Genomic DNA, 15,510 nt, shown 5'->3' on the forward strand with positions numbered 1-15,510 from the left:
GAAGAATCCCATACCAGAGCTTAGTCACCTAGAAAGAAGTAGATTTACCATTCTTACTGCCTTAAGGTTTTCCAACCATGCAATATATTTGGGAGTTAATAAAAACAGTGGAATCCCAGTGGTGTGATTCCCAGTACTCATTGGTTTAAAATGCCCAGCCACCTGGAGAATTTGTAGTTCTTAGGCTTGGTCCCCAGGCTTTTGGATCAAAATAAGTGTCATGATACTCAGTTTGACACCAAACAAACACTGTACCTACAGATGAACAGGATATGGATGCATTGGAAGGAAGGTCTCCTATCTAGAGGTAATCCCTCCATTCTGCGGTCCATCAGTTTTTATGCCATTCTGAGGCACAGAAGCTGGCAGTGGTGGTGAGTTCATTGGCTTGAAGTGAAGCAACATGTTCAAGAGGTTCAGTGGTAGCAGAGGACACAATACTTTTATCTTCCTTGAGGCACTAAGGAATGGAGCTCTGATGACAAAAAGTGGTCATGTGAAGTTTCTGGGAAAATAGATCAAGAGCTTCAATTTAGCTGAGAATCTTAGGGATTTGAGACTGCATTTGAGACTGATTGATATTCTCTACAAGTAGGACAAATTGTTTGTGTTATTGTAGATAAAGATAAGCCGTCCAGAAAGGAGGGAGAGCATCTCTACAGATATTTAAACAGGCAATGCAACATAAGCATAAATTACAGCATGAAGAGATATTTTTATGAGTTTGCTTGGGACATCCAAGGCAATCATAATTTAATTAGCAGAAGGTAGGTCTAAACACAGTGACAAGGTTCACTATTTCTTGGTTGTACTACACCTTCCATTGCCTTCTTTTGGTCTACTGGAGGAATGTAATAGGAATCTGAGACCTAGGTTGAGGTGAAGTGTAGTGCTCATGTGCTGTTTACAGAATTAACAAACTGGTTGTGGTTTACAGTAATTGAAGATTTGCTTTGTCTTCTCTGCTTGAGACCTAACTAGGAATTTCAGATAGATAAAAATTAAATTTGACTTTATATTGCTTCCATCATATTTATATTTACATAAACAATAATCATAGTATAGAACTTAATAATGTTGCACTTGGGATGTTGGTGCACAACACTATTATAGTTGTGCACAAAGGTATAGCTTTGCTCTGCAGTTGTAGGGATAGCTGTAGTAGCTCCAAAGACAGATATGCTGTTACAGTAGCTTGTGCTCCTGAACTTCAGAAAGACCAACAGAAGAAGGTTATCCTAGCCTCAAGGTGTGAGCAATTGTTGCTCTTACTTGGACTGTTTTCTTGTCTTTGTTGAGAACTACTTTGTTGTAGGAGTCAAGATCCCTTGTGTGAAAGCAAGCAAATGAAGAACTTTCTTTAAAAGCTTTCAGGAAGTTGAAATTGATGTTGGAGCAAACTCTGGTATCCCTAATGAGCAGTTCAGCTGCCTAGCAGGAAGTGACCCATATGACATCCACAGATAATTTAACTAGCTTTATGGACCTGTATTTTCAACTTGACCTTACCACATCCACCCTCCTTCCCCAGCAACATAAATAAACAAACCAGGCACATAATTCAATAAAATCTCTGCAGCTGGTTTTGTTGCTGAGTGGCAGTTCTCCTTGAATGATTGCACAGGTAAGATATATAGGGCTGAAACCTCACTGGATTATTTAAAATTGTGTAATACTTGCGTAAGGGATTCTTTTGTTTTCTGTCCACCACCACATTTCTTTTTAGCAGTACATAGTGAGCAGGAGGTGGTTATTTGTGATGCTGTTTCTTGTGAAGGTTTTTTTTTCAGTGTACTATAAAACATTATAGACTTTTTTGGGGAAGTCGCTTCTGATGAGCATGAGTATGGCAAGGCTGTGTAATCTCTGCTGCCACTGGTATGTGTCCACATTGACAAGGCACTGAATCCAAGCTAAAGCAGCCTGCTGTGGAGTAGAGCTCATCACTGTTAGCTCTAGTATAACAGCAGCACAGTTACCTGGCTTTTAGCTTGCTTGGAGCACTAACTGAGAGCATTCATACCTGCAGAAAGTCTGAAGCCCTTTTTAGCCAGAATTAATTTGGCCAAATATACCATGTGGGCAGCTTTCCACAGCACTTCTTTTAAAGGGACTGCTTAACATAGTTGCTAATTAATTCCTAGGCTCATGTAATGTATGCATTTTACTGTTCCTTTCCCCTCTTGTTTGGAGCTCTGATGCATCATGTGTTCCTGCTGTCCATGCCAGACAGAAGGGTGAGAAGCTGTACTCAAGGATGAGGAGAGCAGAACTGTTTCTTTCAGAAATACTGAGCTGGGCAGATGGGTTTAATGACAGAGCCTGGCAACCTGATAATACAGTGCTGACTTAGCACAGGTCTGGGCTCGTGCCTTAAACTCCTGAATTGCCTCTGTACCACAGAGAGAGAATGGGATCTGCACTACCCAGCACCTTAAAAAAGCAAAGTTAGTTTAAAGGCTAGAGAGAGTGATTCAAATTTAACAGTCTACGCAAGCAAAGTCATTGAATACTAAAAGAAACCATGGTTCATCAGAATTTTTTCTCTGCTGTCTTTGAAAGTAAATAAAACAAGAATGACAAAAAAACTAAGGCGAAGTTCTTTTTTATCAGATGTGTTGCCTCCCTCGCATTCGTATACAAAGTATTTGGAAGAAGATTCTAAAGATTTAGTTCACACTTTGCACATTTAAATTTTTTTTGTTAAAATTCACAGTTATGTGTTTTGCCTTCTAACTTGTATAAAATGTTCAGTTTTGTCAATTTATGGGAATGTAATTTTCTAGAGATTTCCCTGCATTTATTAAAAATGGATCAATTCAAGCTATGGTAAGCTGCAAGCTCTGATGTTTTGAAGAAGGCTTTAACCATTTAATTTCCTTTTCCAGCCCCTGGCCTCACTGCAATTGTTGGAGGGCGCCCCAGAGTGTAAGTTAACTCCTGACCATTAACTTGTTGTAGTGTGTGATTGTAATGTTCCTACCAGTCACCATCACAAGCTTCCCCAGCTTGGGACAGCAGCCACAGAAGCAACTAAATCTTCCTGTGTCACTGTACTTAATAACTGATAACAGGATAATAGTGCTATATGATATGCATGCAAATAATAAAATTCTTTATTGAATTAAATGTGAGTTATTTAGGTTTCTGATCAGCTCATAGCAATGCCTTGGCTTAATGAGCTGTATGGAAAGCTTGAAATGTGACTTTGTGGCAAGGCAGTAGCTCAACCACATGAATACATGCAAATTTCTGGACCAGTTTTCTCTTGTAGTTGGTAGTTTGGAATATGGGCCCACCAAAGTCATATTTGTATGAGTTCACTTCACCTAGAAATGTAAGGTCAAATGCGAGAACATCCCACAAAATTTTAGCATGAAACCATTTCATGACTGAGCTGAACATAGCAATATTGAGCATGTTTAGAAAAATTGGCTTGATTCACTTTCTTTCTAGATACGGCTAAAACGTTGTGGTGATTTATAGCCTCACCTTTCGATGCTTATTCATCTAAAACTTTCCTGTCATTTAGCAAATACTGCACAGGAAGGTGGGAGAAGAACCTGTGGCTGTATTTCCAGTAGCCCTGTGTAGCTGGCCTAGGTATCAGTGTGGGGCTACTGACAGTGTAGTAGACTTCAATGTCAGGAAGTACATCCTTTGTCAAGAAAATATTTTTGCTGTTTTGGCTACTTTCCCTCAGTAAAATTTTCTTCAGTTTTTTAAACAAAATCTTACATTCTTAATAATGGAATTTAAGGAGTTTTTACACTTCTCAGGCTTTCCAAAGTTGGTTGAAAAACCATTACTAGACATGGTTGAATGGATTTAATTTCCCGTGTGTTTGGTGTATGAATAGTCCAAAGGTGTATGATCTGTAAGTTTCATTAATTTCTAGGTAAATGCATTTATGCTTGTTGTTTTGTGTGTCTAGGTCTCCAGTTTTGAAGCCATTTTTCTTCCATTATCCCAAAAGCAATGTTCAGGTAAGACCTACTGCCTAAAGTCTGAGTTCTGTTTTCTTGGAAGTAATTTGAAAAATCCTGCTGATTCTGACATTTTTTGATGACTTTCAGTAATAAAACTGCAAAGTAGCCTGGTGACTTTGATGAAAAAATATTTCCTGAGAGACTAATGTTACTCACACAGAATGTTTTGCAACAGTTGAACTTGCACTAATTAAAATGGAAGGTTGGCAAATTTTGAAATAGCTTACATCAAAACTGAGCTTCTCTTTTCAGGTTCCTGGAATTGTAGGTTTGACTTATTTTTACTGCATTTGCAAAGAGTGCTTAAGAAAATTGTAGACTTTTTTGGTGGTTAATGGAGTGTCTTTAAAGAGTAGGTAGTTGGGTGTTCAGAGAGTGGAACATTAATCTTGTGAACTTGAATACTTCTTGGGAGTTTTTGGGTCGTGATGTATTTTGTGTATACTACTGGAAATAAATACTAAAATCATTGCAATTCCTCTGATTGAACAGGTTTATAACAGGTCTATAAAAATAAAAGTAGTAATTTCTATTCTTGCCTATATTACAAAAACTGTCAAATTATGAAAGCCAGTGCTACTATTGTGATGTCATGGAGGAGCCTGTGACTCTGTGCCCCTGTTTAGTTCTTAGCAATAGTTTCTTTCAGTCCAAGAATTTACAGTTCAGATGTCTAGGTAGCCTAGGTGAGACATTACAGTGTAAGATGACATGTTCATCTAGAGCCTGCTTCTTTTCTGTGATGCAGATGCCCCTGTCTAGTTCAAAAATTTCAAGATAAACTGGAAGAAATTGCTTTTGCTGAAACCATAAAGTGCTTGGATTTATAAACATTGTCTCTGATCTTCTGAGTGCTGTCAGGTATTGAATTTATCATTTGGAAACTGCAGACAAAACTGAATATATGCCCTTCTTTTTCAAGTAGCTTGTACCTACTGCATCCCTCTCATGCCAAGGCATCCTAGTAAAAGCCTTCTCACCCATCCTCTGTCGAGAAAGTGGCCCAAGGCTGGAATGTTGGTCTGTGCTAGGCCACAGGTATTGTGACCTAACAGGTCACAGGTCAGTCAGCAGGCTTCTGCTTAGGGTGGCTCTGGGAAGCTTTGGGAGCACAGGCAGCAAGTGAAAAAGTGGGCAAGGGGGAGCAAACAAAACAACATGATCAGAAAGGGACTGTTTTGTTTTCATTCTTTAACATTCATACAGTGCTTAGCACAACCAGCCCTATTCTTTAAGTTGTATTCTTCATTAAAGGAAAATATTTTCATTTCATAGCTTTATACAGAAGATGCCATTTAGTTATTAAATCTAAGTTAATTACAAAGTCTTCACAGTGGAATAACATCAAAGAAACCCCCACCTTTCTTGTTGTGTAAAGTTGAATTACTTACTTTGATCATCACTTACATGTTGCCTTATACAAATGGCTTGTCTTTGGCAAGTTTAGTGTGAAATTATTATCTTTATGGAAGTTTAGTCTACCAATGTGTTGTTCAAATTCAGTATTAACTAACTTAATTAGCACTGTGTTCCAGACTTGGTAAAATGCTGTTGAGATTAAACAGTAACCTAATTTAACATTTACTCATTTACTCTTGTCTCATTTACTCTTCTCAATACAGAAAATCAAAGTCCTTGCTCTGTGTAACTAATCTGATAGAGGCACTGCTATGCTGTCAGCAAAATGCAGTGTGTCCTATCACTGTTGTCCTGCAGTAATATTGAGGGTAAAAACGGGGTGTGATTCAAGTCCTTGATTCAAAATTCTAGCTGTATTTTAAAAAATATTGTTCAGTAAGAGATTACAGAGTGAGTATGGTATGATTTAACTGATTTTCTAAATTAGAAGTTCAGTTACAAAGAGTCTAGTTAGTTTAGATCAGCATTTGACCTAAAACTAAAAAAAATTCCATAAGCAGATTATGAGTTATGTTAACATTGCCACAGTGGGTTCTTTTCTTTTGTGTTAGGTAACAGCTTTCTGGGTGTCAGTTTGGATTCAATGTCTTGTTTGTTGTTTCCACTCCTTTTATGCAATTGTACTGATTTTTGTACCCAGTTCAAATAGTAGTTGTTTTCCATGTGTGCTTTGAAGGTAACCTAAAACTTTTACACAGGGAGAAACTGCAGCAAACCTACTGAAGGCAAGTTGTTATTAGTTATTCTCTAAGGACAATCTTAAGAAAGAGTGCTGAGTGGAGTTATTTTGCATTTTCTATCAACTGAGCACTAATAACTGCTGCAGCTAAGTTCATTTATATTGTTTTGCTCTGGAAGTTTAACCTGATTGTGTCTGAATCTTTCATACTGGGAGTCCTCCAATACAGATGAAATGAATGCCATTATTCATTTCCATCTCACTTCTTCATGTCCTGTATGTGGTCTGTCAGGTAAAACTGAAGGGTAGCCTGCTGCGTGTGTACTTTCTACATTCTTCCTCTTGATCAAAAGGATGGTTACTGTTAAAAGCTGAGATACTGGTCCATATATATATCAGGGAGCAAGACTTTTTTTTCCCCATGTTGTTGGAGGTGTTGAGCCACTTGATCCTTGGCTGCTGCCTCTGTGTCTCTCCAGGGCATTGCTGCCAGTCACTTGGGATACAGTGATGATGTGCTGCACACAAATTGCTGTCCTGTGGGTCATGGGAATTGGGCTTCATCTGGATCTGACCTGACTAATCTGCACATTAGTTAGGTCACAATAAACCATTTCTAGCATGGCTAATTCTTCTTCTTTCAAGAACTGGATGCTTCCCTGCATTGTGCTCTTATCTGGGTGACATACAGCATTTTCCTTGAAGAGATAGCTTTCCTTCAGATCATCTAGTCCCAACCTTCACTGCCAAGGGCAGGGATACCTCCCACTTGACCAGGTTGTTCAAGGCCTTAACCAACCTGGCTTTGAATACCTCAGGGATGGAACATCCCTAACTTCCCTGGGCAGATTGTTCCAATGTTTCACCACCCTCACAGTGAAAAATTTCCTCCTAATATCTAAACTAAATTTCCCCTTTTTCAATTTGTACCCATTACCTTTGTCCTGTCACCACTGTTCTTGACAAAGAGCTGTTCTCCAGCTTCCATGTAGGCCCCTTCAGATACTGGTAGGCTGCTGTGAGGTCTCCACACAACCTTCTCTTCTCCAGGCTCCCTCAGTCTGTCTTTGTAGGGAAGCTGCTCCAGTCCTTTTATGACCTTCATGGTCTCCTCTGGACTTGCTCCAGCAGATCTGTGTCCTTTGTATTTTGGGGACACCAGCACTGTACACAATCCTCCAGGTGGGGTGTCACAAGAGCAGAGTAGAGGGGGAGAATCACCTCCTGCAGCTGACTGGCCACACTCCTTTTGATGCAGCTCAGTATTGGGTTGACTTTCTGGGCTGTGAGCGTACACTGACGGGTTGAGTTTTCCATCAGCCATCACCCCCAAGTCTTTCTCTGCAGAGCTGATCTCTGAGAAATAGTCTTAAATAGCTGTTTAAACTTTTAAACAAGACCTGGAACACACTCACAAGACATGAGCCAACAGTGTGGCCAGGAAGGCCAATGGCATCCTGGCCTGTGTCAGCAATAGTGTGGCCAGCAGGACCAGGGCAGTGGTTGTCCCCTGTACTCAGCTCTGGTGAGGCCACATCTTGAGTCATGTGTCCAGTTATGGGCCCCTCAATTTAGGAGGGACTTCGAGGTGCTGGAGCACATCCAGAGAAGCTGGCAAAGCTAGTGAAGGATCTGGAGCACAAGTCTCACAAGGAGCCAGCTGAGGGAGCTGTGGTTGTTTAGCCTGGGGAATAGGAGGTTCAGGGCAGACCTTATCACACACTACAGCTACCTGAGAGGAGGTGGAGTCACCCTACCTGGAGATGTTTAGGAAAGACTTGATGTGGCACTTAGGTCAAGTTGACATGGTGGTGTTGGATCATAGGTTGGACTCGATGATCTCGGAGATCTTTCCCAATCTAATTGATTTTGTGGAGACATAATGATGAGACATGCTACTTTGAACATCCCAGGATATTTAAAATTCTCAAGATCTATTGTAATTAGGCTGGAGGATAAGGAGAAGAGGAAGGGAAGTGTGTCCCCTCCATGGTCTGAGTTTCCAAAGAGAAAAGGTAAAAGGTGTAATTATCAATGGTTGCTGATAGATGACTCCCAAGTACAGGGATGACAGCAATGCTGAGTGCAAATACCAGATTAGTTTCACAACCAGCAATTATATCATATCATTAGCCAGCATTACAAAGTACAGCTTGATAACCTCAACCCAGTTTCCATGGGTGATAAACATTGTAATAGAGAACACATACTGCAAGTAAGGCGGTACATAATTGAACTTAAGGAACAAACACATCAGCTTGGTGAGCAAATAAGTCATTGTGGCCAGTGGCTATTAAACTAATACAACAAATGCTTGTAAGAAATTTGTTCTAACATATTCTAGTCAGATCTGTTGTTATCTCAGCCCATTAACTCCCGTGCTGGGCATGAAAAAAGTCTGTCAGGGTTTATTTCCAGCTGGCAATTAAGTGCCACTCAGCCACTCTCTCACCTCCCCCCTCCCCCGTGTAATAGGGAGAAGAATTGGAAAAATGGTAAAAATTAAGCTACACAAGTTGGGATAGGAACAGTTTAATAATTAAAACAAAGTAGTAGTTGTTGGTATTATTAAAAAAGGGACATGACAAAAAAGTAAGAGGGGAACAAAACCCAAGAAAGGGACACACCTGTAGAGTGTCCCTCCACCCACTGACCAATGCCCAGCCTGTCCCCCAGCAGTAATCAGTAGCTCCCAGCCAACTCCCCACTCTCCCCATTTATGTAAAGGTCATGATGCCCTTTGGTGTGGAATATCCCTCTGGCCAGTTCAGGTCAGCTGTCCTGGCCATGCTCCCGCCCAGCTCTCTGTGCACCTGCTTGCTGGCAGAGCATGGGAAACTGAAAAGTCCTTGACTTAGTCTACTAAGTGTTGCCACTGAGCAACAACCAAGCCCAAAATTCCTGTATTGATGTATTTTTTTAGCAGCTTTCACAAAATATATTTGAAGATAAACACAGAATGCAGCAAGAAGTTTGTCTATAATACAGACAGCAATATTAAGAAGAAAAGGGGGTTGCATCATGGAAAAGGTGGAAATGTTCAAGTTTTGGGATTCAGCTGTCAAGAGTTGTGACATGCAATGTTGCAGTATATAGAGTGAGATGGAAGGAGATTTGTCTTCCTTTAAAAAATACCAAACTGGACAAAGAATTCCTTTGGGGTTTTTTATACCATTTCTTTCCCTAAACAAAGATTTCTTTTAGGTTTATAATGAATTATTATTGTATTGTGACCTTTTAAAAGGGAGCAACAGAGCCTTATATGTGAAGCTCTTACTGGAAGTCTACTAGATCAGTACTTAATTAGGAATGTGTTTTATTTATTCACATTGTAATGGATTTCTGATTTGACTGTTTGAAAATCTGTGTTCTTTGTACAGATCAACCTATTTTTAAATGGGCAGCATGTTGAGATATTTGAGGAGGATCTCACATTTACTTCAGATGAGGTGGTTTCATTTGATCTACCCAAGATTAGCAGTGAATTGAAAGGTATGTTCATCTTTGTACTTGTAAATTTATCATCTGCTATCTTCATCCTGGTAAATTGTGTTGGATTTTGTCTCTGAAATACATTTTGCCTCCTTATGTGATACATTTTTATGGCTGTTGCAAACACAAACTGTTTTCTTGGAAGTGTCGTGTAGTGTTTCAGACTATAAGAAGTATGGAAGTACATTTTTATTAAAAACCTCTAAGCCTTTAACATAACCGAAGATCATGTAAAGCTGGCTTGAAATTGAAATGTGATTTCAAAGTATACTGTAATGTTAGCTTTTGTGAATCCTGGGAATAGTTGGAGTTGTCTTACATCAAAATAGTGTTCAGAATAGAGGACAGACAAACAGAATGATTTATGGACTCACAGGACTTAGATAATTAAAATTCCCTCCTGTTCCATATGGCAGCCTTCACAAAATCAACAAGAATGGGATCAACCTGGAACTGGTGAATTTAAAAGAAACTATACTGGGGTAATAATCCAGTATTATTATAGTGATTATAGTGATTGTGTAGTTGCTGTGCTGCTGCTAGACTTGTCTAACCAAATTCTCTGAGAAGGAAAAAAACCTTGAGAATTGCTAACCAGTGAGCTGAATGGAGCAGATCAGGATGTCTGCAATGAAAAGGAAATGTTACATCAGAGTTGCTCATACAAGCAATTATTGAAAGTGCTGGACACCTGAAAATGTTTGTTATTGCTAATGGCTGAACTATATACAGTATTTCTTAAAGTATAGCATGCTCCATCATTCCCTTTTGGCCCAAACAGTCTTCATTATCTTATTTCTGCTTACCAGAGAACTGGGAGAATTAGTTTAAAGCTGTGGCTAGGTATTTGAAAATCTCAATCAGCTGACTCTGCCTAAAAATTAGAAGTTGGAAAAATTTCTGAAAATAATACTGATGGTGAAAGAGTAATTCAGGTATTAAAGTCTCTGTATACTTAAAAAATTAATGCTATTAAGGCATTTATATGTTAAGGTTTACTCTGGATTCCAGATAAAGGTGAGCAGTATTTTCTCAAAGCTAGCAGTAGAACAGTGTAACAATTACTATGAGTTAGTAAGGAATATTTGTATCACACAGAGAAATTTTGAAATACATACGTGACTTTGTGTTTATTGCCATTTGAAAGCCACTGATAGTGGATGCCTGATTGCCATGTGTGTATTTATTTTCCCCATCTATTCAAACAATCTCTTCAATAGAATGATTTGTGCTGTGTGGAAACAATTTAAAGTCTTAAGTAGGTTTCAGCTCTTATGTCTGTTGGAAATCTAATGTCTTACCAGCATCTCTCAGCTCCCTGGGAGTTCTCAGGAGGGCAGAGTGGTATTTGCACCATCAGACTGGGCAAGTTAAGGAATAGGAAGTAATTGTTTGGCTTAATGAAAGGGTTAGTAAAAGTCCTGGGTTTGGGTTTTTTTTCAAGGTGACTCCAGTGCTAAATATGGGAGAAGCCAAAAGCTGCTGGACTCCCTACTGCCTTTTTATAACTTGAGAAAACTCTCAGAGGTGCCTGACACCAGCAGTTAGCTACTGAATTCTTCAGGCCTTTTTTCAGGCAAAATCCCACTTTTGAGAGACAGCAGAATTTCTCTGGTTGTTTCCCCTGAGAAGCATCTCTAAACTTTTGCCCTTGGTTGTAAATATAAATGTTTTCTGCATATGACTAAATACTTACCTACTTCTGTGGCTTAATGTAGGACAGCATGGATGAGAAAGACAAATGGGTTAGACTGTAAAAGGAATAGCCTCTGCTAAAGCATTTTCTGTAAGCATTTAGAGAGGAAAGTATTTTTCTTAGTTTCATGGTTATCTCAAGGGTGAGGGACTGTTAGTTGTTGTTGAATAGATAAGAGAAATATGTGAAAATGGATTTAAAATATGTGCTAGATGTGCTTCTGGGAGGGTGGAATTTGTATTTACCATTTTCCCTAGCTTTGAAGGGAATTCTTTTGTAGATTTAAGATGTTTATTAAATGAAAACAATTTCCTGATAAACAGGTCATGAAAGATAAATCAATTAGGGTAATAATAAATGAGAATACCAGAAACACGGACTTAAACTGGTTTTGTTTAAAGGGAGATTGTCAGAGGCTGACTGTGTAAAACATCTGATGGAGAAAAGATTTCTGTAGCTTATGCAATTTAGATATTGTCAAATTTCAGCCTTTGATAAAGCACCACATTTTGTCTTGAATGGTATATTGAATGGAATTATTAAAATTAATGTGATTTCTCTAGTGTATGAAATGTGGTAGTCTTGTCCAAAATGAGCAATGAGCTTTAGGTGAACTTTCAGATCCACTCTCAATGGAGATGTTTAATCAAAAATAATATTCCCCAATTAAATAAATACACCCTTAAATATTTTCTGCCACATTTCATGGTACATTTTTGCTTGCAAGTGAATGTGGAAAAGATTGTGAGCTTCAAGCTCAAAACAAACCTGCTGTGTTCCTCTTTCTCACTGTATGCTTTAACTTCAAATTTCATGTTACTGTGAGTTTCTACCACTGAGGAGCTGATGTGCAGACTGAACTGTAATCACTCTTTCAGCTCACCTTTCACAGTGACGCAATATATATTATAAAACTCTAGATCTTAATTAAAGCAGTTCAGTGCTGATAAGTTGTTTGGGCAGATTGTGGGAAGATTTTCTGATCCAAGTGTGCCAGTAGAAGAGGTTGCTGTGGTGAGCCCCTAGTTCTTCATTATGTTTTCCTTGTTATTGCCACTCACATGTGCCAGCAGAACTCCTCCTGTGAGTGTTGACTGATCTCCTTCAACCAAACACAGATACACTGTACAAATTATGTGTCATGCCCTACTGAGCTATTTTTGTTATCCAATATATCTCCTACCCCCATACCCAAATGGACTTGGGGGATCTGTCCAGCTGCCACTGCCACAGACAGGGTCAGTGAAAACTGCAGCCAGTAGGATTTGGACATAGTTTCTCTCTTACCCAGGTCAGCCTGGCTCACCTGGTTCAGTCTTTCTCAGCAATTTCCTGTGAGCGGGAAGGAGTTGAAGGTTAGGATGATTAGGCTAGGGCGGGGTTTACCTGATCACCTGATGCAGTTCACAGAATACATATCTACTCGTGCCTGCATGGTAGGTGCACTAAGTAATCCCTCAGGCCAGCATTTGGAGCATAAGATCTTTAATACTGGGTCTCCTACTCCCTAAAATTAAAACAAAATTTAAAAAGGAAAAAAAAAATCAACCCAAATAGTTTGGTATTCTCAGCAGAAGCAATATAGTACAAAAGGGACAGACAGATGTATTTTCACATTGCATTGTGCCTTGCAACATGAAGTTAGTCCAGCATAATTGATTTACAAGACCTTGTATCAATTCCTTTAAATTCAGGACGTTTGTGACTTGCTGCCTCTGGCTGCCATCAGCAGCAGTTGCACGAAAGCTGCCACAAAGCAGGAAGGCTGTCACTTCCCTGCCCTGCATATTCCCCCTGCTGGTGTCCAAGGAGCAGAGAGGGGGGGAGAACTGCTACTTGTGTCCAGAAGGATAGAAAAAAAGACAGGAAGGGGACAGAGGAGAGAAGGACTGAGGGATGAGATGTTTACTGCGAGTCAGGAGTGGAGGTCAGTCTGTTATTTGATGGTGAGGTTGAAAAGCCAAGGAGTCCAGGAGAGTTCATATGGCCATAGGAAGGTTGGATCAGAAGCAGAACTGACTGAAAATTACTCGATTCTTGCTGCCTAAAGCTTGGATACAGCCCGTGCTTCAAGTTGCGGTGTTATGCTGTGATCAATGAATAGCTCAAACTCATTAGCAGAGTGGGTGCTTCATCTCTCACTTTAGAGAACAGGAGGTAGATGGTGACAGCCTACTACTCATAATCAACAATTGCAGGAGGTCTGTGCTGTGTAACTTAACCGTCAAACCTCAGGTATGTACTTTGAGAATCCCACAATATTAAATTCTGGATTTGGACAGGACTGGGTTCACTTTTTGATACATAGATGGATAATATATTTTGTATCAACTTCATTCAGGAAAGTGCAACAACCTCCATGTTCCTTGAACATGCAATACTCAAACATTGACAAGTTAGAAAATTGAGACTGGCTTCCTAGAAAGCATACATTTTCTTATATAATACTAAGATATTTACAAAAGTAGTAACTTGAAAAAGAAATCTTAGGTTTCTTCTATACAGCTGGATAAGAAGCTGTATATTGCAAATGCAAATGAGAGATGTCTTAAAAAGGAATTTTTACTCTTTTCTACAGGTATTAGCAGATAATTCTGTAACATCTGTTCAATCAGGACAGGAGCAGCTGCAGGTATTTTCCACCTGCACTGGAGGCAGAGATCTGTGTCTTAAGGGGACAAAAGCTACTGGCTAGCCAAGAAAAGACTGCTTATCCCTCTTTCATAGGTCCTGCATTGCTAAGGCCAAGATGGAAGTCATATTGATGGGTCATGGAGAAGAGGATGCATTTGGCTGTAAAAAAAGTAAAAGGGATTTGGGAGATGGAGCAGGAGGGATCAGCTTCCTAATGTTGGCCCCCCCAGTCTTTTTCTCTAGGTGCTCCTGTGAGAAGAAGGACTAGAAATGTTTTCAGTGCAAACAATGCAAAAAACATGCACCTAAGCTGACAGTTACTCCTTCAAAATGTGCAATTATTTGTAGCACCATTAAAAGGAATTAATTTTTTTGTTGTACAGATCTGCCAAGTGGTCCACACACTTACCGCTTAGAAGATCTTGCCTATACTAGAAGTGGAGACAAAGGCAATTCTGCAAACATAGGTATTTTTCTTTCTTTTGCTTTCTGAAGTGATGAAACATTTTCACATTAAGAGTGAAAAGACTACCAAATGCTAGTCTTAATTTGTTTAAACATCACCTGACCTTTTTTATAATTGTGCTGAAACAAATGAGAATATGTATTGAATATGGATTTACTAATGAAATATCTGTAGTCTTCTGATTAGCCGCTGTTCTAATCTGAGGTACTAAGAAAAAATACTAGCATGTCATACTAAAAAGAAAAGGTTTTTGTTTTGGGTTGGAAAGTTGAGCTCCCAGAAGTTAAGAAATGCCTTTTTAAGGTTTCTTTTACACATCACTTGCTAGTCCTTCATGTATGTATGTTACATAATATAATTTCTTGGTTGTCTGATCATGTATAATATTTTCATATATTAATTTTGTAACATGTCTATGGCTAAAACATTGACATTAGTAGGAAATACTAAGGTGTTCTCATACGTACAAGAATGTTTTTATTATATTGCTAATGCAAATGGTATATTTCAGTGTGCAGTCTCTTTGCATTGATTGTGCTGCTTCTTGCATTGTTTAATAATTCCTTCTATTCCTTACTTCTGCATGCAACAATTGGCTCTCTTACTTGTTGGAAGATGAGAGCGTGTGGTGTTCAAAGCTCAGTATGAATTAAAGGTGCGTTTGGGATTTGATTTGCTATTAGCTGTTGTGCTAAAACTGATGAATTTTGTTCATTTGTATTCAGGAATATAGTTTTCTTGTCCTTGTTTGTGAAACTAGTTTTTTTGGGTTGAAGAATGAAGCAATGTTGATTTTTTTTTTTCTTTTTCCTATTTTTTCTTTTTTCTTCATGATTGACCACTGTTGCAGTGTAGCATTGCCAAGTCATGAATGATGTATATATAATAGACTGCTTCAGATACAAGGACACTGCAGGTTTTCTAAGGAACAACACTAACAACAACAAACTTAACCTCTAATTTAAGTCCAGATAAAAAGGTCCCAGTGATACAAAGCTGTTTTCCTGATCCTGCTCTGGAACCTCAGCTTCAGCATAAAATTAGCTGAAGCTTATAAAGCATGTTTACAGCAGTAAAAATGTAATTGCAATTTGTCATACTTACATCAGGATCCCGGGCAAGAGGTGGGGCAAGG

At 39.0% G+C, this 15,510-nt stretch overlaps 1 protein-coding gene across 1 annotated transcript in view; it reads left to right on the forward strand.

The window, feature by feature from the left end:
- Positions 1-15,510, forward strand: part of LOC136556084 (uncharacterized) — a 58,000-nt gene that overhangs the window by 34,190 nt on the left and 8,300 nt on the right. Inside the window, exons 14-17 of the mRNA XM_066549138.1 lie at positions 2,889-2,928; positions 3,935-3,986; positions 9,468-9,579; positions 14,293-14,376. Coding sequence (XP_066405235.1) covers positions 2,889-2,928; positions 3,935-3,986; positions 9,468-9,579; positions 14,293-14,376 — 288 coding nt within the window. The remainder of the gene's footprint in view (positions 1-2,888; positions 2,929-3,934; positions 3,987-9,467; positions 9,580-14,292; positions 14,377-15,510) is intronic.

This window comes from Molothrus aeneus, chromosome 4 (assembly GCF_037042795.1).
Source record: "Molothrus aeneus isolate 106 chromosome 4, BPBGC_Maene_1.0, whole genome shotgun sequence".
Classification (NCBI taxonomy): Eukaryota; Metazoa; Chordata; class Aves; order Passeriformes; family Icteridae; genus Molothrus; species Molothrus aeneus.